The 18,157-nt window shown below is 41.8% G+C and overlaps 1 protein-coding gene across 2 annotated transcripts in view; it reads right to left on the bottom strand.

Annotated features, from left to right (window-relative positions):
- RASA3 (RAS p21 protein activator 3) overlaps positions 1–17,871 on the bottom strand; it is a 149,030-nt gene extending 131,159 nt beyond the window's left edge. The window contains exon 1 of one of the 2 annotated variants that reach the window (XM_064143680.1): positions 17,575–17,871. In XM_064143680.1, the coding sequence (XP_063999750.1) occupies positions 17,575–17,629 (55 nt within the window). In that variant the 5' untranslated portion in view covers positions 17,630–17,871. Of the gene's footprint in view, positions 1–826; positions 1,048–17,574 lie in introns of those variants that run through there. The other variant, XM_064143682.1, reaches the window with a different exon arrangement.
- Positions 17,872–18,157: the final 286 nt, after the last annotated feature.

Here is an 18,157-nt window from a genome sequence, read left to right as displayed (position 1 = left end):
ATGCAAAATATTTTGAATTGTAATCTGAATGGACAAGTTACTATTCACCTTTCTGAAAAAAAAATAACACTGATAACTTCCAGCTCTTCTAAGCAGGGAGAATTAAAGGAAGATTAAAGGACCACATTCCCATCTATTGGTTGTTACCCTCCATTCTGTGGTAAAAGCACATTGCAAATACTGCTGTTATGAGACACCATCATCTTTCAAAGCAGCAGGAAACTCAAATGCAAACAGAACTCTTTCATCTTCAGTCCAGGTCCACAGGGAGAAGCACTGGTTGAGCTCAAAAGCTAATTTTTACACAACCCTTCTGTCTGTTGCAAAAACTTTCAATACTGTTCCCACAGAAATAGCACAGAGAAGTCTAAAAAAAATCCTTTTGGGGAAGGGGGGGAAGAAAAGAAACAGGAAAGGAACATTACACTAATAGTTCTCTTCTGCTAATCAACAGAATAGTGCTGACATGATGTAACAGCAGGCTTGCCACAGCCTGGAGAGAAGCAAGAACATGCACCAGAAACTTCACCAAAAATAGACAATGTTGTTTTCAAAAGACAGGGGGAAAAAGAAAAAGGGAAAAAATACACATGAAAGGGAACAGCATAGATGACTTGATAATGTCATAGAACAGGAGCAACATATTAGTTCAAATACATGAATGAAGGGACAAAACACTGCTGCAAAAGACTAAAGATGCTTCAAGAGAATTTACTTTCTTTTCATCCCAACAGCTCAATTAGCAATTATTGTCACATACTGTAGCTAGAGCCACCTAATACCTCCCTAACACTACCTATACTCAAAAACCTGTGGAAATACTCACCTTCCAATGGAAGTTAGTGACTTCAAGAATCACAGCAGGGGGTTGGCTCCCCCAGCATACAGGATGCATTTTATTGCTACAGTTAGTGTTGCAAAACATGCAGCCGTATTTTCGGTTGTTGCATCTGCACTTCCTCTTTTCACCCCTTAGGATTCTGACCATGGCTCAGAAACCGTAGATTTTATGAGATAAAGGCTAGCCCAGACAAGATCTTAACAAAATATCAGTGGTGCCAGGGCTCTGAGCACAGTCTCTCTCCCCAACCCCGCAGGGGTCTGAAATGCCTTGGCTCAAGGCCAGCTGTGACACAGTGCAGCTGTGTAAGCTTGGATCGGGCTGATGGGAAGACAGCTGTGTGAGAAAGCATGGAGGAAGCCTTACTGGGCACCTTTCTTCACTTCAAAGCTGCATTCCAGCTCATACACTTGCCCTTGGACCTTGCCAGAGCTATATGGCAGGTTAGTCCATGCCTGGTCATTTGCCTTGCTGATCCTGACCCTGAATTGCTGACTTAATTTCTTGGAGCTACCCATCACTACAGACTTGTTTGGAGATTACCAGGCTCTAGCTTCACTCTAGTTAACATCACACACCTGCTCCATTCTTGTTTGGCTACCACAGGCCTCTCCACTTCATTGGCAAAATCACTGTCCTTCTTGCTCTGCTGTCACACTCAGTTTGCAGCTTGCCTTTCTTCACTAAGTGATCCGCTTTGTGTTCGATGACAACTGGGATAGGATGGCGTAATGGCTTAACAAAGATATGTTAAATTCATCTTTTGTCCACTCAGTTCTGATCAAAATTAGTAAAGCACCCTCTTACACCAGAAGGGGCACTGAGAGCTGTTACTAAGGTCACAAGGACCATTGGAATATTTAAGCAACCACTGCTATCCAGAAACGGTTGCACTTTCAGGCTAAGCAAAAACACAGGAGACCAGGAGCTATTCAGAAAAGTGAGAAGCATGAATACAAAATATGATTTATCAAGGCTACAGCAGACTTCAAGCAACCAGAACAGATGTTACTTGCATAAAGCAGTGCCCTACAGCAGGACTAGGACCTTTATGAAGAACTGCAACGAAAAAAAATCCATTATTACTAGCTTATAGAAAGGCAAAAGTGATGTTAAATCCCACAGAACAGGAAGAGGGTGAACAATCTCTGCTCAGGAGGGTAAGGAGCAGGAGTGGTAAACAGGAAGAGGAGAAGAGAAAGCAACAACTTAATACCAATTTCTTAGTAGTAGTTTTAGTGACTTCTTGAGTCTAGGAAATGGAAACTGAGGAGGAAACTGTTTTGTCCTAAGCTCTTTCCACTTCTCTCAGGTGTTAAAACAGCTAAAATGGACAGCATGACACAGAAGAGCTCAGCTTGTCCTGCAATGTCCAGATGTCAAAATTAAGTACTAGGCAGCCCTTGGCTTTAGAATAGGAACTTAAACAATTAAAATGAAGTGTCTAAAAATTCCAGAAAATAGCAATCAGGATCTTTTCTGGTCCTTGTGAGAGCTATTTGCTCTGGTATTGCATTTCACATCCCCAGTACTTGATATGCCAGGCAGGACTTCTCACTGCAAGAGCCCCACTGTGTCCAGAAGGACACTAAAAGGCATTTGACTGAAAGCACAGACTGACAAGAACAGGATCTTGGAAGGAAGGAAAGAAGACTTGTCTAAGCAGAAACAAAATCCTTCTTGTCCTCTCCTGTCCCTTCCACTGGCAGAGCTCTCTCACCATCCTTTGCATAACTTAACCAAAGACAACTAGTTAATTCCACCTGTATATACACTTGGTGGAAGAGATGCCTGTGAGATACTTGCCCTGTTAAGTGTCAGCAGGAGGAAAGAACACCATGAATTAAGTAAACAGGAAGAAGGAAGACTGTGCAGTAGAATAGCACTGTTCAATACACTATTGGGATCTGAGACCTGTGCCACATGTACAAGACTGCCTTCCATAAAAATCTAGAACAAGGACTCAAAATTGGTACCATGACTGTTAGATACCATTTTCCTACTGTATCTCCCACTTAAGAGATTTGGCCATGCCTCAGACAAGGCTGGGAGATAGGTCAAAAAATTCTACCTCATGGCAAGGAGCACAGCAAAAGAGATAACTGAAGTGCCAGAACAGATTTTGAACTGAACATATATGCAGGAAGACACCTAAGCCACTACAGGAACAGAGTAACTGCTCACTACACAACTCATAACCCATCCCACAGACTACAAGCTAAACAGTGTTCTTGTCTAAGTAAGCATATATTCCCATAGCAGCAGGAATTCTGTGTCTGCAAAAGGATCAGATTAAGATTAAAATTTACAACCCTCATGATGGTAACCCTCAATTTTCAAATGCTTGACTCTAGAAGTTCACCAGTGTTTGACAGATGAAGGGACACACAATGCAAACCTCCTAGACACTGGCTCCAGCTGCCAGGACCATGAAGGAAGACGTATGTGTGATACTATTACATCACAGTGATACAAGTATCCAAGGCAGCATTCTGACATGCCTTTTAGTCACTTCCTAAATCAGGATGTTTTTCAAATAATTAGTGTAAAAACTCATTAAGGTTAATTAGGCAATTAATGAACTGAAAATAATTACACCCGAGGAGAATGTAAAATGAACTAAGTGGGCCAGGTCAAACTCACCATCTACTGTCTTGAAATTCTGAGGCTGAACCATCCAATCTGGATTATCACAAGAGTACAAATCAATAGCAACATAATTACACTGCCTACAGCTAAACTATGTCTGTTGATCCAATTGTGAAGCCTGGGCATAAATAAAGACCTTTTACAGGCTATGGCACAGAAGACTTACAGCAGCATCCTCCTGAGTTATTTTTAATCTACAGAAACCTCAACCTCCTTCTCTCTCTCCCTTAAAAGCTCTCAATCACAGCCAAGTACTTCACTCCTCAAAACCACCTACAGGCACTTAAGCATACATTTGATAAGCTATTTTGCTCCAAATTTTTTACATTAATGTATTTTTCTATTTAATCTGATTAAAAAAAATAAAGCAAAGCCATTGGCTCAAAATGATGTTTTGAAGCTTTACATTGTTGTCATTTTCATCCTAAACTGGCCTATTTTAGTGTTAATCTCATGTTCCCCAAAGAAAGCGACCGTTCAACAAATAGAAAGCATTGCAAAACTGCAGCTCATCCTGCCGACACCCTGCTCCCCCTGCAGCTACAAAGGTTCAGCACTCCAGCACAGCTGGTTTCAGGTGTACAGTACAGGACAGAGAAGCAACAAACACCCTGTTGTGGTCTACTGGCCAACACAAACAGAGTGGTTCTCCTCATAAGGGATGTCTGCAGCAGGAGGGCTGCATTGACCCCATATGTGATTTTCTAGATGTGATCATTATAAGACACTCTTTTTCCCTGCCATGGCCAGCCTCAAAATCTGATTCCAGGGGAAAATTATTCAGCAGGTAAGATACCAAAAAAAGACATGTGCATCCATGTCCAAAACAATGACAAAAGAAATAACATTTATGACACCTTCATTACATCAAAATACTCCAGTGTGCTTTGTTCCTGTGTCAAACCCACCTGCTCCAAGTCAAATAATCCCAATTCTATCTTCTGCAGCCCAATATTCTAGAAGATGTGTACCCTAAAAAAAATACATCAGCAGTTTTGTCATGACACCAAAGACTATCAAACACAACAAAAGCACTGATGGCGCCACCAACGTTGTCTCCTCCAAAAGCACAAAGGGAACCAAATTCCCATCTTTAAAAGCACAGTCATAAGGTAAAACATTGTATCTAACTCCATGCTTTGAATAGAGCGGGCGTTTAACCTCCCGTTACCGTCTCACATGCTGAAATCAAGGACAGAAACAACAGACCAAGTCTAGCCCCATATCCAGCACACCCACCATACAAGTCACTTCAGAAGTACTAAGTTTCTCACATCATATTCTGAGGTATCCAGTTAATCCCACACAGTACAAGGAGAGTTTTGGTATTTATGCAGCCTGGTACTAATTCAGACATGCAAGTTCTTCTTTGATTCCAAGTCCTTTTCGGGTAAGATATTAATGCATGACCCTGCTTCCTTCTGCCACTGTGCATGGCCCGTTACACATAGTATTTGCTCCTACATGGTTCCCAATGTAGTATGTGTGGCACCCTACCTTACAAGCATTCAGTATTTCTGGTTACTGCCAGAAAAAAAAATTACAAAAATTGAAGAGCTACCACACAGACATGACATAGCTATTCCCAAGTAATATTACATGGGATTAAGAGGTTCACTTTGCACCACAAAGGAAAGCTCATGTTCAAGAGCATGAAGTTAAGCTACCCAGAGGACTCATTTACCAATTCATATTAGTAGAATCGGGGCATCAGCATATAAAAAAATTGAAGGTGTTGTCTGGAAACTCTAATACAACATTTCCCACTAGACTATTACAGAGATTGGTTACATTTTGTACTGGAGCTGATTTTAACAGTCATTTCTTTACTTGCAAACCCACAACTTTCTGGAACACTGTCACAGAAGCAGGTGTCAAAACACAGTAATTATCAGTCTGTTAGAGCTTCACTTTTGCTGAAGTTATTTCACTCTATTGCAACATCCCAAATTCCCCTAGGCACTTTTTATTCCCTGTCAAAAACTTGTGCTTCACCACTTAAACAGGCTGTTGGGAGCACTGGTCTGAATAAAAATTAGCTTTCTTTTTAACTCTTTCAGGCAATTTTGCTTAGTAGGTTTAAAAAAAAAAAAGTTTAAAACTCATGGGGCAGTAGGGAGGTAATGAGTATACCAGTTACTGTTCTGAAATCTGGTTCTTTTCAACCCTAACAGGCAACACAAGTTTCATGATGTCCACTGCAGTGATCAGTCCAGAGAGTATGGAGATCAACTCTATACAATATATATATTTCTATACATATGAGAGGGAAGAGGCATAAACAGTTCCTCTAGCTTTAGTCAGGGGTGAAATTCATGACCACTGACTACAACTTTACAACCTCCTTTCTCTCTGAAGTACTAACAGCCTAAGCCTATTCTGCAGGAGTTACCAGGAGCTCCTGTATATGCTACTGTCAGTAATACCCTGGTGCTCATCCAAGGGCTGCTGGTTGAGTGTGTATAGCAAAATTAACTACACAGAACAATCTACAAACACAGGCTAAGATTATTATTTGCAGAAGAGTGGTGTTAGTCAACTAACCACATATCTGGGGCAAGAGATGCTAATACAGCACAAATGTGTTTCTCTGTGTATCTTAACAACTTGACATCTGTACGTTAAGTAACATCAAAGTCCTGAGCATCAAATACCTACACTACAAAACAGAGAGCATTCACAGAAATAATATATGGGTCCCTTCTGCTCATCTATTGAGGAATACTTAAGACAAAAATTAGAACTTAACCATTATGTTCATGGAGGTATAATGCAACTCCTGTTCTTAAGAGTGATCTGGTTTACAGGTGATGTCCCAGTACTTCAGGGAAACTGAGTCTGAAAGAAGTCTCTAGGATTAGACTTAGTCTAGGTCATTGAGAATTTGCATAGATCAAGACAAGGACCTTACAGTCAACACAGGTTACAAAACTTACGGGAGCACAGCTTCTCTGATTTGAATGGAGCAAGGGAAAGTTTTTTAGGACCTTAACTGATTCCTTAGAACACAATACAGCCTCATTGGAACAGACATCACTCTCAGAGCAAAACAACTTTGGTTTTATCCAGTTTTCAGCCATACTGAGCAGCATTGTTAGTTTTATTCAAGTGCAAAGGATCTGAGAACCTTAAACAAACAAACAACAAAACACCCAACAACAACAAACACATACCACCCAAACAAAAGAAGATAAGCAACTAGACCTAGCAGATGTGAAAATCTGATCTGTAGAGAAATGACAACTCTCACAGTGATAGTGTTCTTTACTTCTCTCCACTCCTCTACATTTAAAGAGGCAGCTAAAAATATTTCCCTAATATTAAGCTCACCATAAGAGTGAATGCTGCAATTTCAAAAATTGAAGAGAAAACACCTAATGTGTTTATAAAGAAACAATGTCTACAATGCAATCACCATCTTAATAGCAGGTGCTTTGTGAAGAAGCTTTTGAACATGTATTGTACCACTACAAGTGTTTCATGACTACAGACAGCATGTAGAGAACAAAACTACGATATCAGAAACAGCACTCAACTGCTGGCAAATGACAACAGAAGGCTCAACCACTGGACTGTGAAGAACTTTCATGTGCTCTTGAAGACCTGAGACAGTTACTCAGGTATCCAAGTGTAAATCAAAGTACTTTTTATTCTAAGAACAAAACATCAGATAGAAAAACAAACACAATCTTGCAAAAAAAAAAAAAAAAAAAAAAAAGACAAATTCCACTAGAGCACTGCATCCCCTCTCTATTTTAGAGACTATTAAGGATCTGCAACAATGTGATTCCAGCCAGTAAATGCAACTTACTTCAACATTGCTGGTTTGTGGAGGGTAGGTTGGTTGTTTTCAACACACACAACCCTCAACGTTGTATCATACTGTCAGAGCTCAAATTTCTCAGGTTGGGTTCACATGTTCTGTACTAGTCACCAGCTCTTCAAACCAGGATCTAAAATCAACTTTAGAATGTCACACCCTGCATCACTTGCAAAATAGATCTAATTTTCCATTACAAACTGGTGATTGTTCCTGGGCAGAGGGAGGAGGGGAGAGAGAGGAATACGAAGAAAGGCAGCTTTTACACTGTCTTCTCTTTCTACTACCCTCCTTCCTACAATTCTAACAGCTGAATGACTGCCAGGAAAGTCAACAACACTATTTTTCATTGAAATATCAAAACCAAAACATCTGAGAAGTTTCCTGATACAGTTCAATTACACTGTCAAACACAAGGACCATATAACCACCTTCAAGAACTCACTAAATGCTTTAAAACATACATGTTAGAAGAAGATAGCACGAAAAACAGCTTTCAGAATGCTACACTGTACTACTGAATGGAACAGGAAATGAGGAACAAAGAAAGGAATTTCATAAATTCCAGATGTACTCTAACACCAGCTGTGAAATACAAGCAAGAATCAACTAAAGCCCTGTAAAAAGCTACCACTAACTGTTTTCTTCTAGAGTTCTTGAACAAAAGTGGCAGTAAACAATTTGTAAATAGAAATATTTTTAGAAGAAATTTAAAACAGTAGTGAAAATAAACTTCTTGTGTCTTACATTTTTAAGGAATTCATAACCCAGACATGAGTGCATCTGTTTTCTGGAACTGCCTTTCTAAAATGTAAGAACTCTGTATAAGCAGCCATAACAGAAGCTCAGCTGTAAATAAAGTTGTCAGTTTTTCAATACTTGGAACGTTAAAGCTGAATGAAACTTGAAAGGAAGGAATATCAAAACCAGTAAAGTAGAGCTACACTACATGCCTTCTGTGTAACATGCTGCATGTGAATTTAAATTTGCGATTTGCTAAAAAACAACTTATCAGTCACTTAAAGATGTTTTGTTCCTACAGCTATAAATTAAAAAACTAAACAGTCTAGGTTACAAAACCTGGACACAGAATAAACGCCCTGCTGCTTGCTGTCTAGCCCAATGTCTCACATCCCTTTTCTCAGGCCTTTCAACAAACTTTTAAATGGATTTTTAAATCTCCGAGTAGAAATTACAGTGACAAACAAGTAGATTTCATCTTAAGGTCACTGTAAAAGGTAACAATAGTTAAGCATACAGCTTATGGAACACAGACCTGCATTACCAGAAAAATTCTTCCTCCTCCCATATTTGCAGAAGTTTTTTTTTCCCAGCTTCAAGGCTTTCCATGAATTTGTTGCACGTGACAGAATCAAAATGTCTCATCCAATGTCTGTCCACCTACTACTGGTTTATGAAAGTAAAATAAAACAGTAATTATGCAAATTAAACATTGTATCAAACATTAACTATTCAAATCTAACAGTCATTCGTAAATAAGTTAAATGGTCTTCCTCTCCCCATCACATCACACTGGTTAATAGCGATGCAGCCACAAAGTTACACAGCCCATCAGGTAGGGAACTGTAAGACTCAGTTGCTAAGCTAACGAAGCAATCTCTGTTTTGTCTCACTGCTTCCTCAGAGGCAGTAACAAGCAAAGCCAGAGCCACTTGTCAAGTTGAAAAAAAAACAAAAGATTTCTGAAGTCTGGAATGAAAACTGAAGAGTGGATGGAGCACTGGACAGATAAATAACTGGCTTGATGGCTGCACCCAAAGAGTGGCTGTCAATGGCTTCACGTCCCAGTGGAGGCCAGTGACAAGAGGAGACCAGACCCTCAGAGATCAGTCCTGGGGCCAGTCTAGTTTAACATCTTTGTTGGCAACATGGACAGTGGCATTGAGTGCACCTACAGCAAGTCTGCCAACAACACCAAGCTGTGTGGTGCAGCTGACACGCTGGAGGGAAGGGATGCCATCCAGAGGGTCCTGGACAGGCTGCAGAGGTGGACTCAAGCCAACCTCATGAAGTTCAACGAGACAAAGTGCAATGTCCTGCATCTGGGTCGAGGCAATCCCAAGCACCAATATAGGCTGGGCAGTGACTAGCTTGAAAGCAGACCTGAGGAGAGGGACTTGGGGGTGCTGGTGGATGAGAAGCTGAATATGAGCAATCAGTGTTCTTTTGCAGCCCAGAAAGCCAACCAGATCTGGGCTGCATCAAGAAAAGTGTGGCCGGCAAGAGAGGGGAAGTGATTCTCCCCTTCTACTCTGCACTGGTGAGACTCCACCTGGAATACTTCATCCAGTTCTGAAGGCCCTACTACAAGAGGGTCATGGATGTGCTGGAACATGTGCAGAGAAGCACCACAAGGATGATCAGAGGGCTGGAGCACCTCTCCTATGAGAAGAGACTGAGGAAGTTGAGGCTGTTCAGTCTGGAGAGGAGAAGGCTCTGAGATGACCTTATTGTGTATTTCAGTAACTTAAGGAGGCCTACAAGAAAGCTGAGGAGGGACTTTTTAGGCTGTCAAGTAGTGACAGGACAGGGGGAATGGAACAAGTCTAGAAATGGGTAGATTGAGACTGGATGTTAGGAAGGAGTTCTTCAGCATGAGGGTGGTGAGACCCTGGGAAGGGTTGAGGGTTGTCCAGGGAGGGGGTTGAGGCCCCATCCCTGGAGGTATTTAAGACCAGGCTGGATGAGGCTCTAGACAACCTGATCTAGTGTGAGGTGTCCCTGCCTACAGCAGGGGAGTTGGAACTGGATGATCCTTGTGGTCCCTTCTCACTTTGACTGATTCTATGATTCTAATTCTTGGTCAACCTTCAGAAGTTAGCTAAATTGGACCAGGATGTAAGTCTTCAATATTTCTGTTCTTTCCTCGACAGACCTTAAACATTTAGAGAAACAAAAATAGGGATCTTTTTTTCCTAGTTCTTCATAAATTTGAAATGTCACATCTCAGTTTGCAAAACTTTCACCCAGAAAGTCTTCTATAGAAGGAAAACAACATGTGAAGTTTCAGGGAAGTTGCTTTCCCTTTGCAGAGGTTAGGATGGGAGAGGAAGGAAGTTAGATTTGTTGTGTTTTTATTCCAAAACAGAGCTTTTAATTGAATCCTAAATTCAGTTACCAGTCTACTATGCTGAAGGAACCACATAGGTACTGCTAAAGAACAGGTATTGCATAAAGTTCCATAAACACTGCTAACAATCAGAAGGTAAGAGATTGAGGGCTACTCAGAATGTGCAAGTCTATGATCAGCTTTTCAGTTTAATAAAATGTAACTCAATAAAATTAACTCAAAGTATATCTCAAGCTTCTTCTTGATTTAACCAGAAGACGGATTATCCTCTGATACTAGAAGGTTTTAAAACACATTAGATAACAACATTAAAATAGACTAGTGCATATTTTAAGCATTGATGTTTGTTTTAGGTGAATCACTCCTCAGATGCATTAACGGTCCACTGGCATGCACTAACCTAAATTTTTGACCGACATATTTGGCTGGACATGTGTTGATCTGAAATCATTACGAGTAATATAGCTGTCTGATACGTACATCTTTTACACCACACAGCAAAGACTAGATTGCTGTGTCTTTATTCTAAGCTTCTTGCTCACACATGGCAACTTTAAAATTTATTTTCCAAACACAACAGTTTGCACAGAGTTCTCACAAGTAAACTGTCACAACTCACAACTTGAGAGGTATATTAAGTACTCCTAAACAACTACAACCGGATTTTGCCTCATTATTTTTCCAACCCTCTCCAACAGAAAAACTACCTTGTGAGCTACTCAAAGACTTAATTCCACTCTGGCAAAAGTATTAACTACTGGCTCGAACATAATTATTCACTCTTTACACTCCTGTAATAGAGATCAGTCATTCCACCAGTCAGACACTAAGAAAGAACAGAGGGAATACCTGAAGGTCCACTTGCAGTCTGCAGTGTCTATCTGATCTAAGAATTTTATGTGATGTATACTATCAAAGGCATTTTACAAGGCTTAAAAAACAGTCTGTATTTTCTAATTTTGTTATAGGCAACACCCTTCAGAGTTTGCATGAGAAGATCTTCCTTAAATAGGAGCACCAATGAAATGAAGAGCTTTGTATAATAGCAGTGCTTGACAGCATAGCTGCAGTAGAATTCTTGATACAATGCAAATGAAGAGGGAGGTCTGTTTAAGTATAAACATGATAATCAACATTAGGTGTCTGAGCTTTATAAGACAAGTGTCTGATGGAGAAGCAAGGAAGGTTGTTTATAAATCAGTTAGTATCACTAAAACATCTAAAATTTCAGAAGCAGCTAAGACTCCTGGACCAGGTATGAGATGTAAGTAATTCTCAAGTGGAAGGTTAAAAATACAGACACATCAGATTGTCAGATTGTCCTCTTGGTGGTTTCACTGGAGTTTTGATATCTATTCTTCTAAGCATTTGACCAAGCCACTGTGTATCAGAAGATAACAAATACAGCATCATCAAGGAAACATGTATTATGGAAGGAGAGTGACTGAAGAATGTAGAAATATTCAAGCAGTATCATGATGCTGCCAGTATACGTACAGTGCAAGCAAGGGATGCACCTGCCATCCTCTCTATCTGGTTTCCCACAGATGCACACTCCCAGTCAAGCTCCTGACACTTGTCCAGAGACTTTGTGCACATATTCAGGTCACTGAAATGGAAGAGAACTAAAACTGACAACAAAAGTAAGTTTCATTCTCTGGGCCTGCTTTGAAAACTTAACCGAATGGATTTTTGTTAGTGGAGGCATGTCATTCAACAACAGGTGTGTTTGGGCTGTGGGGGTGTGAAGAGTGTTTCGTAATTGGGGGCAGGATGAGTAAGGAAGGGGAAAAGCAAGCAACAACAGCAAGCAAGCTACTTGTTTGGGTTAAGATATCATGATGCTGTGGACTGCAACTATGAGAGGAGAATCACAAGGCAATGTGTGAAACACGAAAAACAGCATCAGGCATAACAGAGACTCAAGAACACAGAAAGAGAAGCTAAAATTGAGATGTGCCTAAATACAGTAACTTCAGAAACAGAAATTTGTTTTCAATAAGTAATTTTTTTTTTTTAATTATTTGACCAAGATGGGGGAAAGGGCAACAAGAAAAAAGCCACACCAAAGCAAACAACTTATCTGAAGAGCAATTCAGTGCAGTGAAAAGTTTTCAGAAGCATTTTCAGGAAAACTGCAAAGCTAAGACATCCAGCACTTACATAACATACTCATGTAAGAGCATTTGGTACTTTGACCAGAAGATAATCACCTCAATGAGAAGAGAAGAAATCACTATTGGTTCTCATGAGACAGATTAGAGAACTTTTTTTTCAAATGTACTAATTCTGAAAGAGGACAAAAGAACTAGAAAGTCTGCTTCCTGACATCAGAGGCTCTGAGCAGATCTGGTTAACGGTTTTACTCCTGTGGATTTACCTCTATACAATCTAAAAGACATATCACATTGACTTTTACTCCCATATACAAATTAATTGCTACTTTAAAAGCCATGGATAATTTGATGCCAGGCCTGAAGCCCCAAACAAGCAACTTCCTTGTCTTCAAAATAGAATTCATTGAAACATTTTTCACTGCTACTGTCATTTCCTTCTCTCACTTACAGAAATTATGCTTTAGTCTACATTTTCACTTCAGCCATGGCTGCTCCTGACAGTGCACGAGCAGCCACAGCACTCCTCCTCTACAAATACCACCGGTCTCGGATCTTTTCCATTCAGTACACTGAGCACAAGTCAGTCACAATACAACAAATACTAAGTTTAGCAGAGGTAGCAAAGTTCAGTGGTGAAAAATCTGAATAGTCTGTTCTGCACCCTCCACAGCCTGTCAGACTTGAGCCTTAAACAGCATTGCAGTCAATCAATAACAACATAAATTGCCACTTTATGCATCATCTGAAGCTGTACTTCTTAACATGCAGAAATTATCTTGAGAAATCTTGAATATATTCTGGGTGAGATGCAAATAACTTTTCTATCTTTCTTTACCTGTTGGTTCACAAGCTTTGAAACACTAAGGGAAAAGTTATCTTGATAAGAAACTTTTTACAGTTCCTAAATATTTTTTAATAACATAGATATATAGAGAGAGAGGTACCTGGAAAAAAAATCTCCTTCTAAAAATATCTATTCAACAACCTTATGCCCCTTTTAAATGGGGATAAATCCTTTTACAGCATTATGCAGGAAGCATATTTAGTTGTACTTACTTCTACAAGTAACCACTTAAGACAAGGAACTAAATCCCAAGAGACGACATTAAGAGAGACATCTTCTCAAGGCAAAATGGATTTCCCTGATCAACCTTAGGATTATTAGAATTAAGGGAGGTCTTAAGTTTGTCCAAGACAAGATAGGTCCTCCTTAACCTTACAGAAATGCAGACAGCCATCTCTCAAATATTTATTCCATATCATGTTTAATGGTGGAAGGAAAATAAATATGTTCTCTTGGCCATGACCCTATCCAAATGCTAATACACTAGCATTTAAGCACATATTCTGCCTAACCTCACCCAGGACTCTCAGTTTCTCAAAGACAAATTCAATTGCTTTTGCAATAGCTTTTGCGTAGCTCTGTAGGAATCAGTAAAGAAGGTGCAGCAAAATTAAGAGTCAGAGCAACAGCACAGTCTATAAACCAACAATGCTCATCTAGTCAACTGGTCCCACACCATGTAAACAGGATTTAAGTTCCCAGAAAATGGTAGATTTACCCTCTGAACAAGGCAAACTGCCAGCAGAACACCAGTCCAGATAAGACAGTAGCCAACACTTATCCCCAGAATTTCACAGCTTCATGGGTCCGATCACAGCACAAAGAGATGATGCTGTCATTAAACCCCTCACTTTATACTATGACTTCAACAACTGTAACCACAAATATTCATCCCTATCCCTTTCTAAAGATAAGCTCAATAGTTGATGCCATTTAAGGAGACAAAAAGTAGCAACTAAGCACAGTATATTTATTAAATATTATTAACGGTATAAGTCATGTTGTCAAGCAAAAGGACTCTCTTTGTACTTTCACCAGCCAGTCATCAGCCATAGAGCCTTATGTCGTTTCCTTTCAGGTTTTGAAACACTGACTCATGGAAATATCAGCACCGCACACTTCCTCAAAGTGGCAATCTTATAGGAAGTGTTTGTTTAGTCTTACATGACACATTGGTTTGTTTATGTACAAGGGATTCCAGTAAAAATAATTCTCAATTAAAGAAAAGAAGACAAGAGGACAACAGTTTCACTTATGGGAAGCTAAAATAAATCAATTTCAAATAGACTTTTTAACAGTGCAGTCATTAGCACATGTACTACATTTTTTTGTGTTTTACTGTATGTTCCTTCCTTGCAACAGATGCGAGCAGAAGTAGCCAGGCATCGAGTCCTTTCAATTCAACAAACCACCAAAGAAACCAGAAAATGGACAAGCAGTAGCATAGTAATAATTTCTCTTAATATTGCTACCTACAATGACTGAGCTCATATTATTGCTCCACAACTTCATTATCTAAATGATTTTTCTGCAAGTGGCACATAACTGGCAATTGAATGAGGAGAGCATGAGTTCACATTTTCAACAGATAAAGCCAAACCTAAACATGACTAGAAATAACACTATTCAGAATGGGAAAGCATTTAAAGAGATTTGGAATATAATTACCCATCTAGCTAAATATGGCCAATTCTATGCAACCCATTAGTCTCAAAAAGAAGTTACACCAGCAGTAGAAATGTATTAATTCACCTGCACCTTCTTGGAAATACAGGGCAAGATGCAGCCATAGCAAGGCATTACATTTAAGGCATTCAAGTATCTCTACACTACAGACATTTTGCACAGCCTCAAGCCTTCAAACTGTATCAGCCTCTCTATTAGGAAAGGCTTGCACCATAGTTGCCCTGATTTCACAGTGTGCTTGCATGGGTTCTTCAAATCATCAGTCCTACATTTCTTCATGTTTATACCAAGGCATTCTTGTGCATCAGTACCCCCATTCATGATTTGCCAGCAAAGGTGCTAGAAAGACATGTCTTATCAGACCAAGGATGGAATATCTGAAAGTCAGAGATCAGTCAGAGCTTGGCCATGAAACAAGCTCATAAAGAATAGAACTGATCACTTCCACAGCATGGCAAGTCAAAGCAAATCAAAACAGGAAATTACTTATTCTTTTGTCTTCAAGTAATTTATAACACATCAAAAGATTCAAAGCCTTCTACCACTTAAGGGAGAAATCTACAAGATACTAGCGAACAGGAACTCGTAAGAGACAAATTTACTCTTGGGAATAGCTAAGAAAAGTAGTGTTCCTCCAATATTCACACTCCTTTCAATTCTACCTGCTGGATACCCTCGATACACAATTTGTTCAAGATCAGGCTTTACAAGGCCTGTTGAATTAGAAATACTCCCTCAATCCACCACTTCTGTTTTTCTAACAGATTTTGTCATCAGCTACAGAGCAGGATCTAACTTTCAAAAAATAATCCCAGAAATTCGTGCTTCTGCCAGGAAAACTGAAGACGATGCCTCCAGGTACTTTCTAGTGAGCATCAAGGAACAGCTTGCTGTCGCAGGTACCTGTGATCGCCCTCTGCCGTACCACAGCCGCCAGCCTGGGCGCAGCACAGGCATTGTTTCTGCCTATTCATAAAGCAGAAGCGAAGCACCGATGTTCCAACAACTGCACGCAATTTTCCCTACTAATCCACGGTAAAAGGCAGCATGAATCCTCGCTGCAATACTGCACATTAATCAAACACTTTGCACTGATAAGAACTCTGATAACTGAAGTCAGCGGTCAGATTAACTTTAGCCTATGATTTAATTAGATTAACCTCGAAGGTTTTTTGCTGCTGCTATTATCTTCCATCTTCTCTACCACTCGAAGACATTCCCACGCCCCAGTGACATCTATCATTTGGGTATGAAAACATGGTTTTCTTCTCAAAAGAAAAAAACGCCACACCACACACGAGTCATCATCCTACCATGTGAGAAACGTTCTTATTCCTTTCACTAAAAATCATCCAATAGGGATGCTACAGCATCCCTGGCATGGTGTTCAAAAGTCTGTTTTCCGGATGTATGAAAGAACACAGAATCAACACATAGTTTTTAGTTTGTGTCATAACATCTCGCTTCTTAAAAGCTGCTATGACTGAACTCCCTGCAAAAGATTAATAAAGAAACGATCTTAGCAATACTCTAATAACGCCTGCATAGTGCTAATACCACTATCCAACAACGAGACTGTCCGTGCAAACTCAAGTTTCAGTGTTATCCAACATGACAACTGCTGGCTGCAGATTTGCTTTTACATGCACGGATATGCAAGAGATGTTTCAAGAGCGCTAATAGGAAGTTACAAGCCCGACTCTCTCAGCACCCGCCACAGCGAGTCCGGTGCTAAACTTTCCTACTTCCCTTCAAGCTGCCAGCCACCATGGCCCATCGACCGAGGCAAACCGCTCCCTCCGCATGCGGACCTGATTCCGAAACGAGGGATTTCCCTAGCAGCCGGCACAGTCAGAACTCTAGCAGGGAGAGTTTAATCCGCACGCTGACATCTGTCGCTTACTTTCTAATATGCGGTTTGGAAGTCGATCAACAGCATAAAGAAGAGTGAATCTCCAAATACGACTCGTAGGAAAGCGGGGAGCAGCAGCCTCAGTCCATCCCGCTCACTGAGGCACGGCGCTGAGGTACCGGCTCCTCCTCGCAGCCGCTTCTTGGCGGATTTCGCACAGAATATTGAGACTCGGTGACCGCCTTCAAACTTTTAGCGGGTAGCTTAGCAACAAAACTGATTATTTTTGTTTTCGTTTGGGTTTTTTGTTGTTTTGTTTGTTTTTAATAGCGAAATTTGCTTTATATTCTGTGCCGGGCAGACACCCGCCGCCGCCGCGCACCAACCACACGCACACCTCGCTGCCGGCCTGTCACTGCAGCCACCCGGCCACCCTTCACGGCGCCACTCCAACGGCCCCGCACCGCCGGCCTAAGCCGCGGGCTCTGCCTGCCCCGACGCCAGGACCCCCTTGCCACCGCCCCCTAGCCGCTCCTTCGGCAGGACGTGGAGCGCAGGGGAGCACGAAGAAACGGTCAACACCGGGTGCCTCGCCACACCGGCGCTCCCTAGAGCGGGACGCTCCACCGGCAGCTCAGGGCCCGCTGCCAGGCGCCCCCACCTCGAGCCCTTACCGATTTTGATTCTGACGCTCTGGAAGACCCGCAGACCCTCTTCTTCCACCGCCATGGTGGTGATGGTTGTGCCGCCGCCGCCGCGCCTGGCACTCAGCAGTACTGGAGCCTCCCCGCGTCAGGGTCCAGAAGAGAAGTGGCAGGAGGAAGCAGGCAAAGTACTGCGCCGCGGAGGGAAAGAGAAACAAGGACTACTGCACGGCTCAGAGCGCCCCGCGACCGCGCTAACGAGCAAGAGAGAGCTGAGCTGCCCAGCCAAGCCAAGCGGAGCGCAGCCCAGCGCCCTCCTCTCCCTCTTCAAGCTGGCAGCTCCCCGCCCCTGCGCCGCCTTCTCATTGGCAGCCGGCCGCGGCGCTCATTGGCCTGCCGCCTGCCAGGACTGGGCGGGGGACGGTGCCGGGTGCCGGGCGGGGGCGCGCTGCGGTGTTCGCAACAGCTGGAGCGCTGCGCGCCCACCGCCCGCACGCCGCCACAGCGGCGGGGGGCGCGCCGCGTCCCGGCCGCTCCCGCACCCGCTCCCGTCCCACCTTAAGGCCAACTTTGCTCCTCCTCGCCCCGGAGGTTACCCCGCCCCGTCGGGAGT

Source organism: Pogoniulus pusillus, chromosome 5, assembly GCF_015220805.1.
Source record: "Pogoniulus pusillus isolate bPogPus1 chromosome 5, bPogPus1.pri, whole genome shotgun sequence".
Lineage (NCBI taxonomy): Eukaryota > Metazoa > Chordata > Aves > Piciformes > Lybiidae > Pogoniulus > Pogoniulus pusillus.
This window is presented reverse-complemented; position numbering and strand designations above follow the sequence as displayed.